Genomic DNA, 17500 nt, shown 5'->3' on the forward strand with positions numbered 1-17500 from the left:
TGAATGGTTGCTGGGTAGAACAGAAGGCGTGAAGCAGGAATGTGTTAATTATGAATGGAGTTGCTCTCTCCCCATCTCCCAACATACTGTGTATGTCAGGGAGGTCCTTCTTCAACAAGCGCTCGTGAACTGAGGGGGTGTGTGCTGTGCTTGTTTGTGTATTTGGGTTTTGCATTTTGGAATAGCACTCTTTGGTAATGACTACAAGAGTATCATATACATAAATCATGTGAAACATAACACCCGTGTGCCCAAATGGGGAATCTACCATTTTATGCCATTTGCTGGACCCAGTGTTGGTCAGTCAGGCTGTTGGAATTGAGCTGAGTGGTGCTATTTCAGGATGTTTTGTATGCAGTCCGGCAGGCTGACCTACAGTACAGTATCTGTAGTTCGCTGGCCTGTATGGTTGGCCTTGGGTGCTTCCTGCACGTTATCCAGACAATGCTGATGTGACACAGGGCTGACCGAACATAATAGCACGTATCAGCATCTGGAAGCATAATGATATTAATGACAGAGATTATCCGGTTCTGTGTGTGTGTGTGTGTGTGTGTGTGTGTGTGTGTGTGTGTGTGTGGGTCATTTTGAGGTCACGGCATGCCCACTGGGTGCTCTAAACATCCAGACGTAATATTTGTGGATAGTGTGTGTGTGTGTGTGCCACTGCGCTCTGCCATGTCCCTTTACGATCACACGAAGCGCTGCGCGTTAGTGTGAGAATATGTCTGTGCCTGCGCTGCCCGAGCTGCGGAGAGAACTGGCCCCGCCGGTCACTCACTGTCAGGGGCATTAAGGTTTGGGGTGTCATCGGACGGGTGGAGTCTGAGGCATATTGGGTAATCTGGGGCAGTTTGGGTAATCCGGTGCTTTAACCCCCCCTGTGTGGGTCCTTCTCACCCTGGATCCTGAGGACAGTGTTGGGAAGTAGAGTGGTGAGCACGCGACGGCACCATGTTAGGTCACCTCCGTCTAACCCCACTTCCTGTTCCATTAGAGCCAGAGAAAGGCTGAGGTGGAAGCCACGGCGCTTGATGGCGTGGGATTGTTGACGAATGGTGGAATATAAATGGCGCCCGGTGAATCGCTATTGACTGGAGGCCCATTGGGGTGTGTGAAAATGGGCCTTTCGGCGCGGGCTCAGGTGACCTTGAGACGGCTGGGATTAACCCCACGTGGGCCGGGATTATGGTGTATGGTGGCTCAGGCGAGGGGATGTAAACCCCCCGTGTGTGTTGCAGGGTGGGGGGACTCTGGGTTCAGCTCTCAGACTGCAGGCCTGTGTTTTAGGTTTGAATCCCCCAGTGTTTAATTAGCACGCGTGTGTGTGTGTGCGCGCGAGAGAAACGCCACTACACAGGCCCGGCTGCTAATCCCTTCTGGGCCCTCTGATAATGGAGCTGGATGGCAGGATTTTGTCAGCTCGCTATTTAAACAGTTTTTCAGATTTGTTCTTCTTTTTCCCCTCTTTTCTTCCCCCTTTGTGAATCTTTCTGTTTCTCTTTTTCCTTTCTTCTTGTGTTACTCAGCACTATTAATGATCCTCTGGCCATGTAGCAGGAATATTATTTCAAACTAAGAGAGCAGTTGGGGCCGACTCAGAGTGAGTTTGCCAAGAAACCTGCGGTCAGACTCTTCAAACAGACGAAAACACAATGGCTTTCCAGGGCTACGGAGAGCCACCTTCTTTGGAAGTGGGATTGGTGGTGTGTGCAAATACAGGGGGGTCAGCTTTTTCCAACTCTCCGTCCACCGCTAAAAATAACCAGATGTTTATCACAGTTACAGGTTACTCAGACTCCCTCCCCTCCCTCCCTCACACACACACACACACACTTAGTCACGCGAGTGCTGGAGCTTTATTTGGGGATGGTGGTGCGCTGTGTATAGAGGTAGTAAATCCTCACTCTCTGAAAAGTAAATATTACCCTGTCGTATGTGTGTGCGTGTGTGTGTGTGTGTGTGTGTGTGTGTGAGAGAGAGAGCGGTGGAGGGTCCAAGAGACATAGTAACAGCTGTGTGTCTTACAGTACCTTGTAACATGGCTGACCAGGGTGTTCTCCAACATACTGTCCTGTATGCAGTGCTTCAGCAGTGCTAGTCTGACATTTCTCTCTCTCTTCTCTTCTCTCTCTCTCTTCTCTCTCTCCTCTCTCTCTCTCTCTCTTTTCTCCTCTCTCTCTTCTCTTCTCTCTCTCTTCCCTCCTGCAGGGGCCACCAGGGACATTGGGTCGGCGCTGACCCGCATGTGTATGAGGCATCGCAGCATTGAGGCCAAACTGCGCCACTTCACCAAGTAAGTCCAGTCCACCGCATGAGAACGCACCACACACAAGCACATCGCACCACACACAAGCACATCGCACCACACACAAGCACATCGCACCACACACAAGCACATCGCACCACACACAAGCACATCGCACCACACACAAGCACATCGCACCACACACAAGCACATCGCACTACACACAAGCACATCGCAGCATTGAGGCCAAACTGCGCCACTTCACCAAGTAAGTCCAGTCCACCGCGTGAGAACGCACCACACACAAGCACATGGCACTACACACAAGCACATCGCAGCATTGAGGCCAAACTGCGCCACTTCTCCAAGTAAGTCCAGTCCACCGCATGAGAACGCACCACACACAAGCACATCGCACGGCGCTGGAGCCATTTTGCATTTGAATGTTGCATTCTAGTGCACCAAAACTCTAGCCTGGAAAACCAGCGCCAACTGCTGGACGGCAAAATGTTTTGCCTGCATTTGGGTCTGGCCTCGGACCACTGTACATTTTGAAAACACTGCCCTGAATCTGGCAGATGGCAACTAAACCAATCACAACGCAGAGATGTGTTTTGAATCAACGCGGGCGAGGCAGAGGGCTCTGTGGCGGGGTTTTGAGGGAGCGTTGGCCTATAGGCGCAGACACGGTTTGAAAGACAACGGGTTGTGCTCATCAACAATGTTCCGTTGTATCCATTCATCGAGGCCAGACTAAATTAGACATCCAATCCATTTAGGCTGGTTTATCAGGCTACCAAAACTCGGCGGTACAGTACTGCACGTCTTCAAGCAGCATCTCCAGAGGCCCCCTCATTTCTACACACCCTGACGGTGGAACAGCTGGAATGTTGGCAGAGTGTTCATATACTGTACAGCTGTTTCACAGGGCTGTCTTAAAGATAATGCATCAAAGCCAGACTGTGTGTGATGAATATGGTTCATATGACTCACAACTCATAGCCCACATTAAGTGTGTGTGTGGAGCGCGTCGTGGGCTGAGACAATGGCTTGGCGGAGTGGAGCCCCTGGTGCAGAGGTGGTTAGAGGAGTCAGCGGAGATGCTGTAGCGGCGTGCGGGGCTCCCAGTGAGCGCTCACGTGTCGCCACGCTGTTATTCTCCACGCGGGGCTCTTTCCATGGCCCAGTCCCAGCTCATGTTTGGGCCTCCGTCTCCTCGTGCTGTGGAAATAGCAGGGCAGCACGCCGTGTCTTTGAACCGCAGAAATCCGATCACCGCCACACACACACACACACACACACACACACACACACACACACACACACATACGATCAAGAACATCCAGTTCCATCAACTCAACCCCCCTCCTCCATACACACACACACACACACACACACACACACCATTCCTCCCCACGTCCCCCATAGAAAAGTGAAAAGTGATGACGCAGGACACAGACAGAAGGGAAACAGAGAAACAGAGACTAATAGCACCTCTGACCTACTGCCACCACCCCCACAACGACCACACACACACACACACACACACACACACACACACACACACACACACACACACACACACACACACATACACACACACACTCTCTCTCACTATCAGAGCACTCGGGGGGCCAAAGTATCCCACATGTGCAGACAGTCCCCTCTGCCTCACCCTACAGCACACTGTACGCCACCACCACCGCCGCCACCACCGTCCCCCCCAGAGGCCACCCACACACACGCCTCCCACAGCGGCCTGCCTCCCGTCCCGTCGCGTCCCGTGTGAGGACGGCTGTTCCTGGGGAGGACGAGGGGGAGAGGAGCGCGGCGCGGCGCTGCACACACAGAGAAGAGAAGCCTCTCTTAATTGCACGTCTGTGTGTGATGCTAATGATGATGAGCTCTCCTCAGCCGCTTGTTTACTCTCCTCCTCAAACATTTGCGGCGGGGAGTGGAATAGACGCTCTTTCTCTCTCTTTCTCTCTTTCTCTCTCTCTCTCTCTCTCTCTCTTTCTCTCTCTCTCTTTCTCTCGCTCTCTTTCTCTCTCTCTCTCTCTCTCTCTCTCTTTCTCTCTCGCTCTCTCTCTCTTTCTCTCTCTCTCTCTCTCTCTCTCTCTCTCTCTCTCTCTTTCTCTCGCTCTCTCTTTCTCTCGCTCTCTCTCTCTCTCTCTCTCTCTCTCTTTCTCTCTCGCTCTCTCGCTCTCTCAGTGTTGGATGGGCCGTGATGAAGCACGTGTCTGTGCTCTCTGGCTGAGTTATGATAGACTTGGGGAGAGGTGTGCCAGAGACTGAAATAGTCAGGAAGGGAAAAATGGGTCAGAGGTGATGTCATTGTTAATCAGTTAAGTGTGTCGACGTGATCTGACTCGACACAAAAACGTTGATTCATGGGCTTTTGACATATGACAGTCACAAGAGGTGGGTGTGATTTAAACGTTGTGTGTGAAGCGTGAAATGGTGTAAGGTCGTGTGAAAACTCCAGAAGCATGTTGATAGTTTATTCTTTTCCTTTCCTCTTCTCATCCCTCTCTCTCTCCCTCCCTCTTTCTCTCTCTGTTTATCTCCCTGTCTCTCTCCTTCCAAACACAGTGCTCTGATGGAGAGCCTGATCACACCCCTCCAGGACCGCATAGAGGACTGGAAGAAGACGGCCAACCAGCTGGACAAGGACCACGCCAAAGGTGCCTGACCGCTGCTCAGAGTCTCCCTGGTGATAACCGCTCAATGGTGTTTTTTGCCCCCAACGGCACCTTCCAGGCAGCACAGCCTAAAAGGCACTACCTTTACCCTATTCCTAAACTTAACCCCCTCAACCCTCATCCTGAGGGGATAAACTGAGGGGAGTAGTGCCTTGAAGGCAGCGCTGCCTGGAAGGCACCATTGAGGGCAAATAATACCAAAGACCGGTGATAACCGGGCTGTGTCCATCTCCGTGTAGCTCGGACTGTTTATGTAAAGCTCTAACCCCCTCATCCACTCTGCTCCTCCCTCTTGCAGAGTACAAGCGGTCTCGTCACGAGATAAAGAAGAAGTCCTCCGACACCATGAAGCTGCAGAAGAAGGCTCGCAAAGGTAAGCCCCCCCCCCCCGTATCACTCCTCCTCTTCCTCCAGGGGCTGTCTGTGATTGGTCCGCTGCTGCAACATGGACGCAGGCATGCCACTGGTTCGCCCCCCCTTCTCCCAGTAATGACAGCTAATGTGCACCACGATCAGAGCAGTTGCCATGACAGCAAGAGAACCTGTGACGGGGTGTTATATAACGCAACACCCCCCCCACCCCACCCCACCCCACCCCAACAGTTTCCCCTTCCCAGACACCGATGTGGTCGTGAGCAGAAATGCCAAGGTCAAATCCTCAAGGTGGTGTCCTTCTGCTTCAGCTGAGGGCCGAGTGGACTCCGACTGCTCTGGTCTTTTGTTCTGTTGCTGATGATGAGTCGCACGCCTCGTCGTTTGACATTTGTGATTGACAGCTCAGAGTGCGCTAGGGCCCAGAGGTAGTCTGCGTCTGTTTTCTCCTCAGTGAAAGAGAGAGAGACAGAGACAGAATGCGCCGGTCTGTCATGAGGAAGAATCTCTCACTCGAGAGCACCGGTCAGGCAGCAGCAGCAGCAGCAGCAGCAGCAGGCGGCTCGCTCATGCAATGGCTCCCTCTGCTGGTCAAACCGAGGGAGCGCCGACTCGCTCTCCATTCGACGGCCTGTCATGGCATGTGCCGGCTCACCAGCCAATAATGTGGGCTCCTGAATGGAGGTTCTAATCCAGCGGTGTTACTAGGAAGACTGCAGCGCGGAGAGGGAGGACGATTCAGGGGAAGCGGAACTGACTGGGTTATAATCCAGCGGTGTTACTAGGAAGACTGCAGCGCGGGGAGGGAGGACGATTCAGGGGAAGCGGAGCTGACTGGGTTATAATCCAGCGGTGTTACTAGGAAGACTGCAGCGCGGGGAGGGAGGACGATTCAGGGGAAGCGGAGCTGACTGGGTTGCACTCAGCACTGCAGCATGTAATTGATGCGCCAGCCTGCACACATGTGCCCCTCCAGGCCACGTTCGACTCCGTCAGCACACATGCAACCTCCACAAGTCCCCCAGTTACTCAACCTGATTATCCCTCTCCCTGACCTAACTTTTTTGTATTTTATGTCTAATATTTTGACCTTTTCTTTGGTTTCTGCTTTGTCATTGGCTGTGCGATTATGATCTCTGAGTTGCATCAGCCCCATCAGGGATTGATTTTGGTTGCCGTTTGGTTGCCGTTTGGTTGCTGCAGCGTTCCTGCTCCTAACTGTCCTCAAGCACTTTGGCCGTGGACTGAGCTGTGATGGCTTCCTTGTACTAACCCTAACACAAAGCTCTCTCTTCTCTTCTCTTCTCTTCCTGTCTGTCTCTGTCACAACCTCTCTCTCTCTCTCTCTCTTTCTCTCTCTCTCTCTCTCTACTCTTTTCTCCTTGCCTTTCTCCTTTAACTCTGTCTGACCCCTATCACTCTCTCTCTCTCTCTCTCTCTCTCTCTCTCTGTCTTTGTGCGTATGTTGTCTTTCCCCTGTAGAACTGCAGGGTAAGTATGACGTTGCCTCCCCCACTGCTCAGCTATGCTTCAGCTCCCCCCTGATCTCTTGATCTCTCCTCCCCATCTCCTGCCACCCCTGACCCTCTCACAGGCTTAAGCAAGCTCCACTGGCAATGACCTCTTCTCCTACTGCATGACAAGATTAATGTGTGCTTAGTGCTGTGCACATCATGTGTGTGTTCAGTGTATTGGTGTGTGTGTGTCTGAGAGAGAGAGAGAGAGAGAGAACGAAAGACAGAGAGGGAGAGGGAGAGAGAGCCATTGAAAGACAGAATAAGCCAAGAGATGAAAGTCTACTTTGACAAGTGCATTATTTTTCATATCTGTTGACAGCTACACAGCCAGATACTTCTCACACACTCACATTCTGATTATCCTCTTATTCAGCTTAAGTTCAACTTATATAAGCATAGTGTAATGCATTAATGTCCTCCTGAAATTACATTTTTCTTTAGAATGACTGCATAAGCGACAAGACAATGAGAGATCAAGTTAACCAAGCTATAATCCAAGTTTCTATCAAACAACCTCTATTTCCAAATGTAGAGATTTCTTGTAAGCATGTTTACAGAGAAGCTTATTTAGATAGCACATTTACCTTGCACAAGACAGTGAATAGCAGAGTGAACACACAATAAGCCTTTTACACAATCACACCGTGTTAACAACAACCTACAGTAGTCTCAACAAGAAGTAGATATCAGAAGACGTATTTCTTACATTCTCATTGAACACACTCACCTGATGAAATGGGGATTACACAGTGATACTATAGTAATACTATTACTTAATGCCACTCATTTGTAGACATGAGACTAACAATTGGAGACCTAGACCATGCAAGACTACTATTCTAATGTTCTGTCTTACTATTAATGTGCAGTGTAGGTTTTGTAGTGGGGCTGTGTATGCATGACATTAGAACTAACCACCACCAGACTCCAACAGCACTAACCAAGAGCCCACTCCCCCCTCCCCCCTCCTCCCATAACTCCTCTCCTGCCCTTCTCTAGCGTGATGCTAGTACCCCAGCATGCTGCGTGCTCTTATGTAGCCTGTGAGGGCTGCTTATTTCTGGGTAGAGCACCTCTGGCCTGTGTGGGCAGGCCGTGGGGGGGGGGTGCTAGCGTGAGCGTCTGCATGATTTAACATGACCGTGCCTGCCACCACCACCACCATCTCTCCTGCCCCCTGCAGGCCTCTCCGGCCCCTGCGCTCTCCTCTCGCCCTCTCGGGGTTGTGTGCCGTCAGTTGGTGTAGTGGTCATACGCGCTCGTCTCTCCCACCAGTCGTGTAGATTGCCAGTAGGTTCATCCTGTCCTGTGTCAGTCTCGTCTCGCTGGGGGCCGTGTTCATGGGAGGTTGGGGGGGGGGGGGGGGGTGTGATGATGGATTGAGGGCTGGCCCATGCCCTCTGCAATGTTCTAATCTCTCTCTCTCTCTCTCTCTCTCTCTCTCTCTCTCTCTGTCTCTCTCTCTCTCTATCCCTTGTTCCCCCTCCCTGGCGGCCATGTTGTGGGCTGTGGCTCCTCTGCTCCTGTTCTCCACTGCTGCCTCCTTAACACACAACACAATGTGCTCCTCACACACCTGTTACACCTTTTGGACCGCGCCCCCTCATCCCTCTGGGCCCCTTTATATCCTCCATCTGCTCTCCTGCTCTCTCCTCCTCTCTTCTCCTCCACTCTCCTCCACTCTTCTCTCCTCTTCTCTTCTCTCCTCCTCTCCTCCACTCTTCTCTTCTCTCCTTCTCGCCACTCCTCCCCTCTCCTCTCCTCCCCTCTACTCTTCTCCTCTCCTCCGTTCTTCTCTTCTCTTCTATTATCTCCTCCTCTCCTCTTCTCCACAATCCTCTTCTCCCCTCTATCTTCTCCCCTTCCTCTTCCCCACCCCTCTCCTCCCCTCCTCCACTCTTCTCTTCTCTTCTCTCCTCCACTCCTCTTCCTCCACCTCCACTCTCCTCTCCTCTCCTCCTCTCCTCTTGTCCCCCCTCTATCTTCTGCCCTTCCTCTTCCCCACCCCTCTCCTCCTCTCCTCCCCACCCCTCTCCTCCTCTCCTCCTCTCCTCCACTCTTCTCTTCTCTTCTTTTCTCTTCTCTTCTCTTCTCTTCTTTTCCCCACCCCTCTCTTCCTCTCCTCCTCTCCTCTTCCTCTCCTCCACCTCTCCTCTCCTCCTCTCCTCTTGTCCCCCCTCTATCTTCTGCCCTTCCTCTTCTCCCCCTTCTCCTCCTCTCCTCCCCACCCCTCTCCTCCTCTCCTCCTCTCCTCCTCTCCTCCTCTCCTCCACTCTTCTCTTCTCTTCTCTTCTCTTCTCTTCTCTTCTCTTCCCTTCTCTTCTCTTCTCTTCTCTCCTCCTCTCCTCTCCTCCACCTCTCCTCTCCTCCTCTCCTCTTGTCTCCCCTCTATCTTCTGCCCTTACTCCTCCCCACCCCTCTCCTCCTCTCCTCCTCTCCTCCTCTCCTCCTCTCCTCCTCTCCTCCACTCTTCCCCACCCCTCTCCTCCTCTCCTCCTCTCCTCCTCTCCTCCACTCTTCCCCTGCGGTCCACTTCAGGCCGAGGGGACCTGCAGCCCCAGCTGGACAGCGCCATGCAGGACGTGAACGACATGTACCTGCTGATGGAGGAGACGGAGAAGCAGGCGGTGCGCCGCGCCCTGGTGGAGGAGAGGGGGCGCTTCTGCACCTTCATCGGCTTCCTGCAGCCTGTGGTGGTGAGAGAGCCGTCTACACACAGGGCCCCGCACACGCTACACACTTCTAGAGCAACACACAGCTGCTAGCTTGAGACATAGACAAGGGAGAAAAGGGCTCGACACACACTACACACTTCTAGAACACACACACAGCTGTTAGCTTGAGACATAGACAAGGGCCCAGCACACGCTACACACTTCTAGAACACACACACAGCTGCTAGCTTGAGACATGGACAAGACACACTACACACTTCTAGAACACACACACAGCTGCTAGCTTGAGACATAGACAAGGAAGCAAAGGGCTCCACACACACTACACACTTCTAGAACACACACACAGCTGCTAGCTGTTAGCTTGAGACATCGACAAGGAAGCAAAGGGCTCCACACACACTACACACTTCTAGAACACACACACAGCTGCTAGCTTGAGACATAGACAAGGGAGCAAAGGGCTCCACACACACTACACACTTCTAGAACACACACACAGCTGTTAGCTTGAGACATAGACAAGGGAGCAAAGGGCTCGACACACACTACACACTTCTAGAACACACACACAGCTGCTAGCTTGAGACATAGACAAGGGAGCAAAGCCGGGCTCCACACACACTACACACTTCTAGAACACACACACAGCTGTTAGCTTGAGACATAGACAAGGGAGCAAAGGGCTCCACACACACTACACACTTCTAGAACACACACACAGCTGCTAGCTTGAGACATAGACAAGGGAGCAAAGGGCTCCACACACACTACACACTTCTAGAACACACACACAGCTGTTAGCTTGAGACATAGACAAGGGAGCAAAGGGCTCCACACACACTACACACTTCTAGAACACACACACAGCTGCTAGCTTGAGACATAGACAAGGGAGCAAAGGGCCCAGCACACACTACACACTTCTAGAACAACACACACAGCTGCTAGCAGAGGCGGACATCCCGGGTTCAGAAAGTAGAAGTACTGCCATGTATTTTATCCAACCATGTAGTAAACTAGCTCATCCATAATAGCAGCCAGGTAGATCAGATAATTAGTGATCACCTGTGTTAAGTGCACAGGTAGAGAGAATTTACAGTATGGCAGGACTTTTACTTTCTGGACCCAGGATGTCCGTCTCTGGCTGTTAGCTTGAGAAATAGACAAGGGAGCAAAGGGCTCGGCTGTTGGAATGCTTGAGATTCAGTGTTTTAGAGACAAAACGGGGTTGAGGACATGCTGATGACTACTAAATTGTGTCAGGGAGCAAAAGGAAGATGCAGAGTTCTCCTGGACAGTCAATAACAACCTGCATAGGAAGTGGAGCTAAAGATGAGAATGCAGTGCCCTTCATCCCCTGTCATGTGTTGTGGCAGAATGGAGAGATTGCCATGCTGGGAGAGATCACTCACCTCCAGGCCATTATTGATGACCTCACTGTGCTGACCACTGACCCCCACAAACTGCCTCCTGCCAGCGAGCAGGTATTTACACACACACACACACACACACACACTCTCTCTCTCTCTCTCTCTCTCTCTCTCTCTCTTCCTCGCTTTCTCGCTTCCTCCCTCTCTCTCTCTCTCTCTCTCTCTCTCTAATACACACACTCACACACACAAAGCCATACTGCTGAGAACTGGCATGTACTGTATTTTCCGCCTGCTTCCAAAGGTAATCAAGGATCTGAAGGGCTCGGACTACAGCTGGACTTACCAGACCCCTCCCTCATCCCCCAGCAGCTCTGGCTCCCGAAAGAGCAGCATGTGCAGGTACAAGACTCATTGTTTGGTTGTGTGTGTGTGTGTGTGTGTGTGTGTGTGTGTGTGTGTGTGTGTGTGTGTGTGTGTGTGTGTGTGTGTGTGTGTGTGTGTGCGTGTGCGCGTGTGTGAGTGAGTGAGTGTGTGTATTGTTGGTTTTGCATATCGTTGTGCTTGTGTGTGTATCAGTGGGCATAGTCTTTACCAGGTGAACGGATGAATCAGGCCCCTGTAAAGCTCCGTGATTGTTATTCTACGTCGTGCACATCAGCCATAGCTTGCGGCGGCGCATTTATTACAAGGCACACGTCAATAAATTCTGCTTTGGAAATCTGTTGAAGCGAGTAATACAGAACGTGCTCAAGTATGAAGGGTAATCAACACTGAGCCTTGCACTGCAACAAACATTATGACCAGCTGAAAACCAATAACCGTTACTGGCTTCATAGGGAGTGTGTGAGAGAGAGTGAAAGTATGTGTCGTGTGTGAGGGTATGGTGTAAGGCAGTGAAAATGTGTGTGTGTGTGTGTGTGTGTGTGTGTGTGTGTGTGTTTGGTCGTGTGTGTGTGTGTGTGTGTATGGTCATGTGTGTGTATGGTCGTGTGTGTGTGTGTGTGTGTGTGTGTGTGTGTGTGTGTGTGTGTGTGTGTGTGTGTGTGAGTGTGTGTGTGTGTTTGGTCGTGTGTGTGTGTGTGTGTGTATGGTCGTGTGTGTGTATGGTCGTGTGTGTGTGTGTGTGTGTGTGTGTGTGAGAGCGAGAGTGTTGTATTATGACATGAGGCACTGGTGTGTGTGTGTGGTGTGTGTGTGTGTATGGTCGTGTGTGTGTGTGTGTGTGTGTGTGTGAGAGCGAGATTGTTGTATTATGACATGAGGCACTGGTGTGTGCTGTGAGGCTCTCCGCTGCTCCCCGTGTCCGTGCCATGTCCTCAGTGTTCCTCCCAGATCTGCGCTAACACGTCAGCCGCTGACTGCAGATCAGCTGTGTGTCACCCCTGTGTCCTGTGCTGTGTCGGCTCGTCATGGCACTGCCCCAGACTGGCATGCCATATGATACGCCAAATCACACACGTCCTGGTCCTGGGTGAATGGGGAGGATGGGCCATAAAAATCCTATCAAAAAGCCATCTGCTAGACTGAGACATTTTGAGGCTTTGGGTGTCTGGTGTGTGTGTGTGTGTGTGTGTGTGTGTGTGTGTGTGTGTGTGTGTGTGTGTGTGTGTGTGTGTGTGTGTGTGTGTGTGTGCGTATGTGTCACACACACCCTTAGCCTCCTCCCCTGTTCTGTGTGTGCCCATGCCTGGTTGTTCATGTGTTCTCACACTCTTTCAACTTGTGTCTGTCGTTTGGCCCTCCCCTCACCCCTCCACTCCTTTACCCCCTGCACACTTTCATCCCTCCATTTCATCCATTCATTCATCCATCCATCCATTCACCTCTTCACCTGACTCTCTCCTTTCCTCCTCTCCTCCGCTTGGCCTCTCGTTCCTCCTGATGCCTCTGGACCTCCTCCTCTGCTGCCTCTGGACCTCCTCCTCTGCTGCCTCTGGACTCCTTCCTGTCTGACCCTCCGACTCCCCTCTAACTGAACTTCTCTCCTCTACTAACCGGTGTCTCCTCCTCCTCTGTTGCTCACTCACTCCTCTCCTCTCCTCACCTCACTGCACCTCCTCCGCTCTCTCCTTCTGGGCCTCTAAACCAACTGACCCGCTGCTGTAACTGTGCGCCTCCTGCTGCTCCTCTATGCTGTCGCCGTGACTCCTCTCTCACGACATCCTCTCTCACGACCTTCCTCACCCTTCACTTGCGCCATCTGCCATCTGCCTCCCTCGCCACTGCCACACTACCGTCCTCTATCTCTGCTCTGTCCAATGGGGTGGCTCACATCCTGTTGATATCCACTACCACCACCTTCATCCTCATCATCACCATCATCATCATCATCATGTCAATTATCATTTGATCCACCCACTACTCCCTTGGCCTATCATCAACACTCCATTCAACGTCTGCCATGCCATCAACATCACCTTCCATTTACCCATCACTCCCCCCCCCCCCCCCCACAAACACACACCTCCCCCTGGCCCTGTGACCTGTGTGTCCCCCCCCCCCTCACCCCCTCACCCCCCCCCCTCCCTTCCCCCTCGCAGCAGCGTGAACAGCGCCCACAGTAGCGCCTCTCGCTCGTCCGGAGGCTCGCAGACTCACTCACCCAGTTCATCCTGTCGCTACCGCAGCCTGGCGCAGCCGCCACCAGGGGGAGCCCACCGCCTCAGCAGCGTCTCCTCACACGACTCCGGCTTCATCTCGCAGGACGCCAACGTCTACTCCAAGCCTCCCTCGCCCATGCCCTCGGACATCACCAGCCAAGTAAGGCATGGGGGCACCCGGGGGTGGGGGTTTCTACTGATGCTGAAGTCACACAGTCACATCGTATACAGTACATGGTTTCATCAGGTCCCTTTCCACAGGTGTATTAATCAAGCCCCCATTTAGTTTGCATCATAATCTAGATGCTTGATTTTAATACACCTGTGGAAAGGGACCAGATGAAACCCATGAATATCACATGAAGATCCCTTTCAAGCTCAATTGTGTATTTTTTTGGGTCGATTCTTAGAAAAAAACACATGTTTTCTTCCAAAAATAGATGCTCATTCATGTGTAATTTTGGCGATTAAAGGTGATAGTCATGTTTCGGCCTCCATCTTCAGTAGGCTATACGCGAGCCAAGGTGACATACTGTACCTGTTAAATTAGCTTTATACCACCTTAGAAAAGGTAGGTAGATAGAAAACTATAAAACTATGCACTCTATGCAGAACTCGGTTTGGATCCACTTATACAGGCTTATCAACTTCCTGGTTGCATTAATACATTGACAGATATGGCTCTATTCTATAGCAATTGTCTTCAAGACCTACCCCGTCTCACTGTAATGTAGACAGACTTGTGAAAATGGTGTGTGCCCCCAACAAATGGAAAAAGGGTGTAAAATGTACATGGCCAGTAACTTCCGGCGAATTTGGATTTCGCCGGGCAGCTCAGGCTGGAAATCTGCACATCTATCTCCTCTGTTCCCTGCCAGAACCTTTGGCTCCAATCAGAAACTAGCTTATCCAAAAGACGCACCAGATCGTTGATCTGATTGGTTGAAGGACTATCCAAGCATTTGATTTTAACATGCCCATTGATCACGCCTCTTGTGCAGTAGAAACAAAGCGCAGCCTCCCCATACTAATGTTCAATCTTAAAAGATTGAGCTTAGTAAGGTGATAGCCAGACTACATGGCCAGCTCCGATAACAACTATGAGGCTAATAGCTAATGTGAATATGCCATGTCTTAACCAAGCAACTGATGTTACTGAACTGGTTAGATAACTTTAGCTATTTTGTTCGCCTAGCATTATGCAACTTTAGTAAAACTGACAGGCCAGTAATCTGTCATTTTTTGTCATAGGCTATTGTGTGTACCATGAAAAGGAAGTGGATCTGCCAGTATAAGTGAATGATGTGCATATAGCTTATTCCCGGAAATGTGAAAAGACTGTGAACTACAAGGTACTGACTTGTGGAGTTTTTTTGTGGACAGTCCCAAACTGGGGTATTGATGATGCCATGAATTCCCCATTTAGCATACATCCTCTCCTTAAGAGCTGAGTGAGACTTCTTAGAAAACTATAAACATTGTGGAAAATCAGGTTTAAGCTGTAGATTTCTACACTTAACACAGGTGCTTGAGAGTGTGTAGTGTGCAGAGTTGGAACTGTGTGGTAGGACAGGTGAGAGGTGCAGGTGAGAGCCTGATTGGGCCTGGTTTCAACAGCCAGCAGACCTGCCTACAGCATTAGAGAGCAGAGTATACATGACATTTTCCCATTATTTTGAAGCCTAATTTAATATACTGAATAATTATCTTATTTGTCTGGGTCATTAATGAATGACACAATTTTCTGTAATGTAAGGCATCTTTACTTGTATGCAAACGTCACACCTGAGCCTATTGATTCATCAGATGAAATTTAGCTCAACGTGGTGTATTTCATAGCCAGTAACAGCTCAAAGGAAGGCTCTGCATGAATACATAATATGTCCATTCTGGTCCTGTAGAAATCTTCAAGTTCGGCATCTTCAGAGGCATCAGAGACCTGCCAGTCAGTGAGTGAGTGCAGCTCGCCTACAACGGTAAGCTTTGAGCACACACACACACAGACGCACCAATACAGCAACAGGACTTATACTATAAGCTTTGAGCACACACACACACGCACAAATACAGCAACAGGACTTATACTATAAGCTTTGACCACACACACACACAGACGCACCAATACAGCAACAGGATGTGTACTACACGCATTTGTATATATCAATATCGTCATGTATTTGTATGATAAGGTTTTTATGTTGCATGTTGCCCCTCACAGTATCTCAAAACATCTCTATGATAGGGGTTACGTGGAATGTGAGAAGGTTACACCAGAAAACAGGTCTAATCACATCTTCTTGTCGAGCAATAACACTGATTATGACACATACTGTACATGTACACAGTACAAGTAACGATAAATAAGCATATGTAGGTCTATTGGTCATATTTAAAACATTATTTTATGTTTGGACCACTGATTTTGTTGGCTACTCAACACATTTCTTCTTCTTCACATGCTTTTATATACTGGTTTTATATAACATGGTAACATACAGATAAAACCGGATATAAAATACAGGTTTACAGTATTTTAGTGGACGATAGCCTCAGAATCAGAATCAATGTTATCACTCAATAAGCGGATGTGATCAGACCTGTGTTCCGTTGTAGCCCTCTGATGTTCTGCATGATCCCTATCGTTTAAGAATGAGTGTACTGCTTACTGTTATCTGTTCTGTTTGTAAGAAACTCCTTTATGTTATGCAAAGGAAATGTGATTGTGTGCAATATTCATGTATGTATCAGCAGGCATGCATACATGTTGGCAATGTGAATGTTGTTTGAGCTGTGGTGGTACTGTATTTGGTGTTAGTCAGAGATGGGCCTGAATGGCAGGACGGGGTACTACATGTGTCCACCTGTCCATGGTGATCACAGGTGATTTGTGGGTACTGTAGGCTAGGCTCTCAGCTCTGGTGACCGGGCCGCTTCTCAGCTGCTCTGGTCATCCTGGCTCTCCTTCCTCTGACCTCTTCCTGTCACTGTCAGCGCGTGCGTCCAGTCCGCACACCCGCGGAGAACTGCCCCTGTGGGGCGGGGCCAGAGCTGGCGGCCCTCTCTGACCCATCTTGTCTCTCCGTTCCGCAGTTTGGCTCGTCCTTCGCTACCTTCCGCCCTGCTCTCTCTCACACTGGCTCCATCAGGCCTTTCTCTGTCATACTTCCTGCGTCCCCACCCTATAACCGCTCCCCCGGATCCAACACCTCCTCTCCCACATCAAAGGTTCCTTGCTGGAAGGTTTGTTGTCATCAAGCACTTTTTCTTTGCAGTTTTGGTTTGGTTTGACCTTTTTTTCCCTCCTTCTTTGGTTTGGTTTGGGTTTTTGCCGCTTCCTATGATTAATGCTTATTTACCAATGCCCCGTGTTAATTTTACCACCTGCTTAACTCATTCATAACTTCATTACTTTGCTCCCTAACCACTATGCCTTTTCTGTTGCTTGCGTCACTGCCTGTGTTTAGTCTGAAATCTCCCAGAGATTTACTAAACTGAGCAGGCCACTGGTTGGCATGTTTGCCCATTTTGAGTGCATTGAAATGCACAACCACCTCATTCACCAATTGGCAACAGCATCCAAATTGTGCACATGTGTGACCCTGACCCCCCCCCCCCCCCCCCCCTCTGAGCCCCCCCACCTCTACCCCCGTGTGCCCTCTGGGAAGGATTCTCAAACTGCTGGATAGTGGACGAGTCCCCCCCCCCCCCCCCCTTCCTCCCTCTCTCTCTTCTCTCTGAGAGAGAGGAGGAGCGGCTGGTGTTTCTGTCTTGCCTTGTAAATAACCACCCCCGCCTCTCCAGGACTGGTCCAAGCAAGGCGCGTGCGAGCAGCCTCTGGCCACCACGCTCCAGAGGAGGAAGGAGCCGGTGGACCGGCCCCGGGAGGCCGAGGTGGCGGCCGGCTCTCAGGGCTACACCGCCATGCACCCGGAGGACCCGCAGCGGCACAGGATGCACCCGGCCTCCATCGCTGCCAAGGTGACCAGTCAGCAGCTGTTACAGTAATAATG

The 17500-nt window shown here is 50.7% G+C and overlaps 1 protein-coding gene across 1 annotated transcript in view; it reads left to right on the forward strand.

Annotated features, from left to right (window-relative positions):
• The window catches only part of mtss1lb (MTSS I-BAR domain containing 2b), a 67263-nt gene that overhangs the window by 42791 nt on the left and 6972 nt on the right, over window positions 1-17500 (forward strand). The window contains exons 4-12 of the mRNA XM_062549777.1: window positions 2212-2296; window positions 4841-4932; window positions 5249-5323; window positions 9378-9535; window positions 10894-11001; window positions 11192-11289; window positions 13431-13650; window positions 15392-15466; window positions 17292-17468. Of these exons, the coding sequence (XP_062405761.1) occupies window positions 2212-2296; window positions 4841-4932; window positions 5249-5323; window positions 9378-9535; window positions 10894-11001; window positions 11192-11289; window positions 13431-13650; window positions 15392-15466; window positions 17292-17468 (1088 nt within the window). The remainder of the gene's footprint in view (window positions 1-2211; window positions 2297-4840; window positions 4933-5248; window positions 5324-9377; window positions 9536-10893; window positions 11002-11191; window positions 11290-13430; window positions 13651-15391; window positions 15467-17291; window positions 17469-17500) is intronic.

This window comes from Sardina pilchardus, chromosome 11, assembly GCF_963854185.1.
Source record: "Sardina pilchardus chromosome 11, fSarPil1.1, whole genome shotgun sequence".
Taxonomy (NCBI): domain Eukaryota; kingdom Metazoa; phylum Chordata; class Actinopteri; order Clupeiformes; family Clupeidae; genus Sardina; species Sardina pilchardus.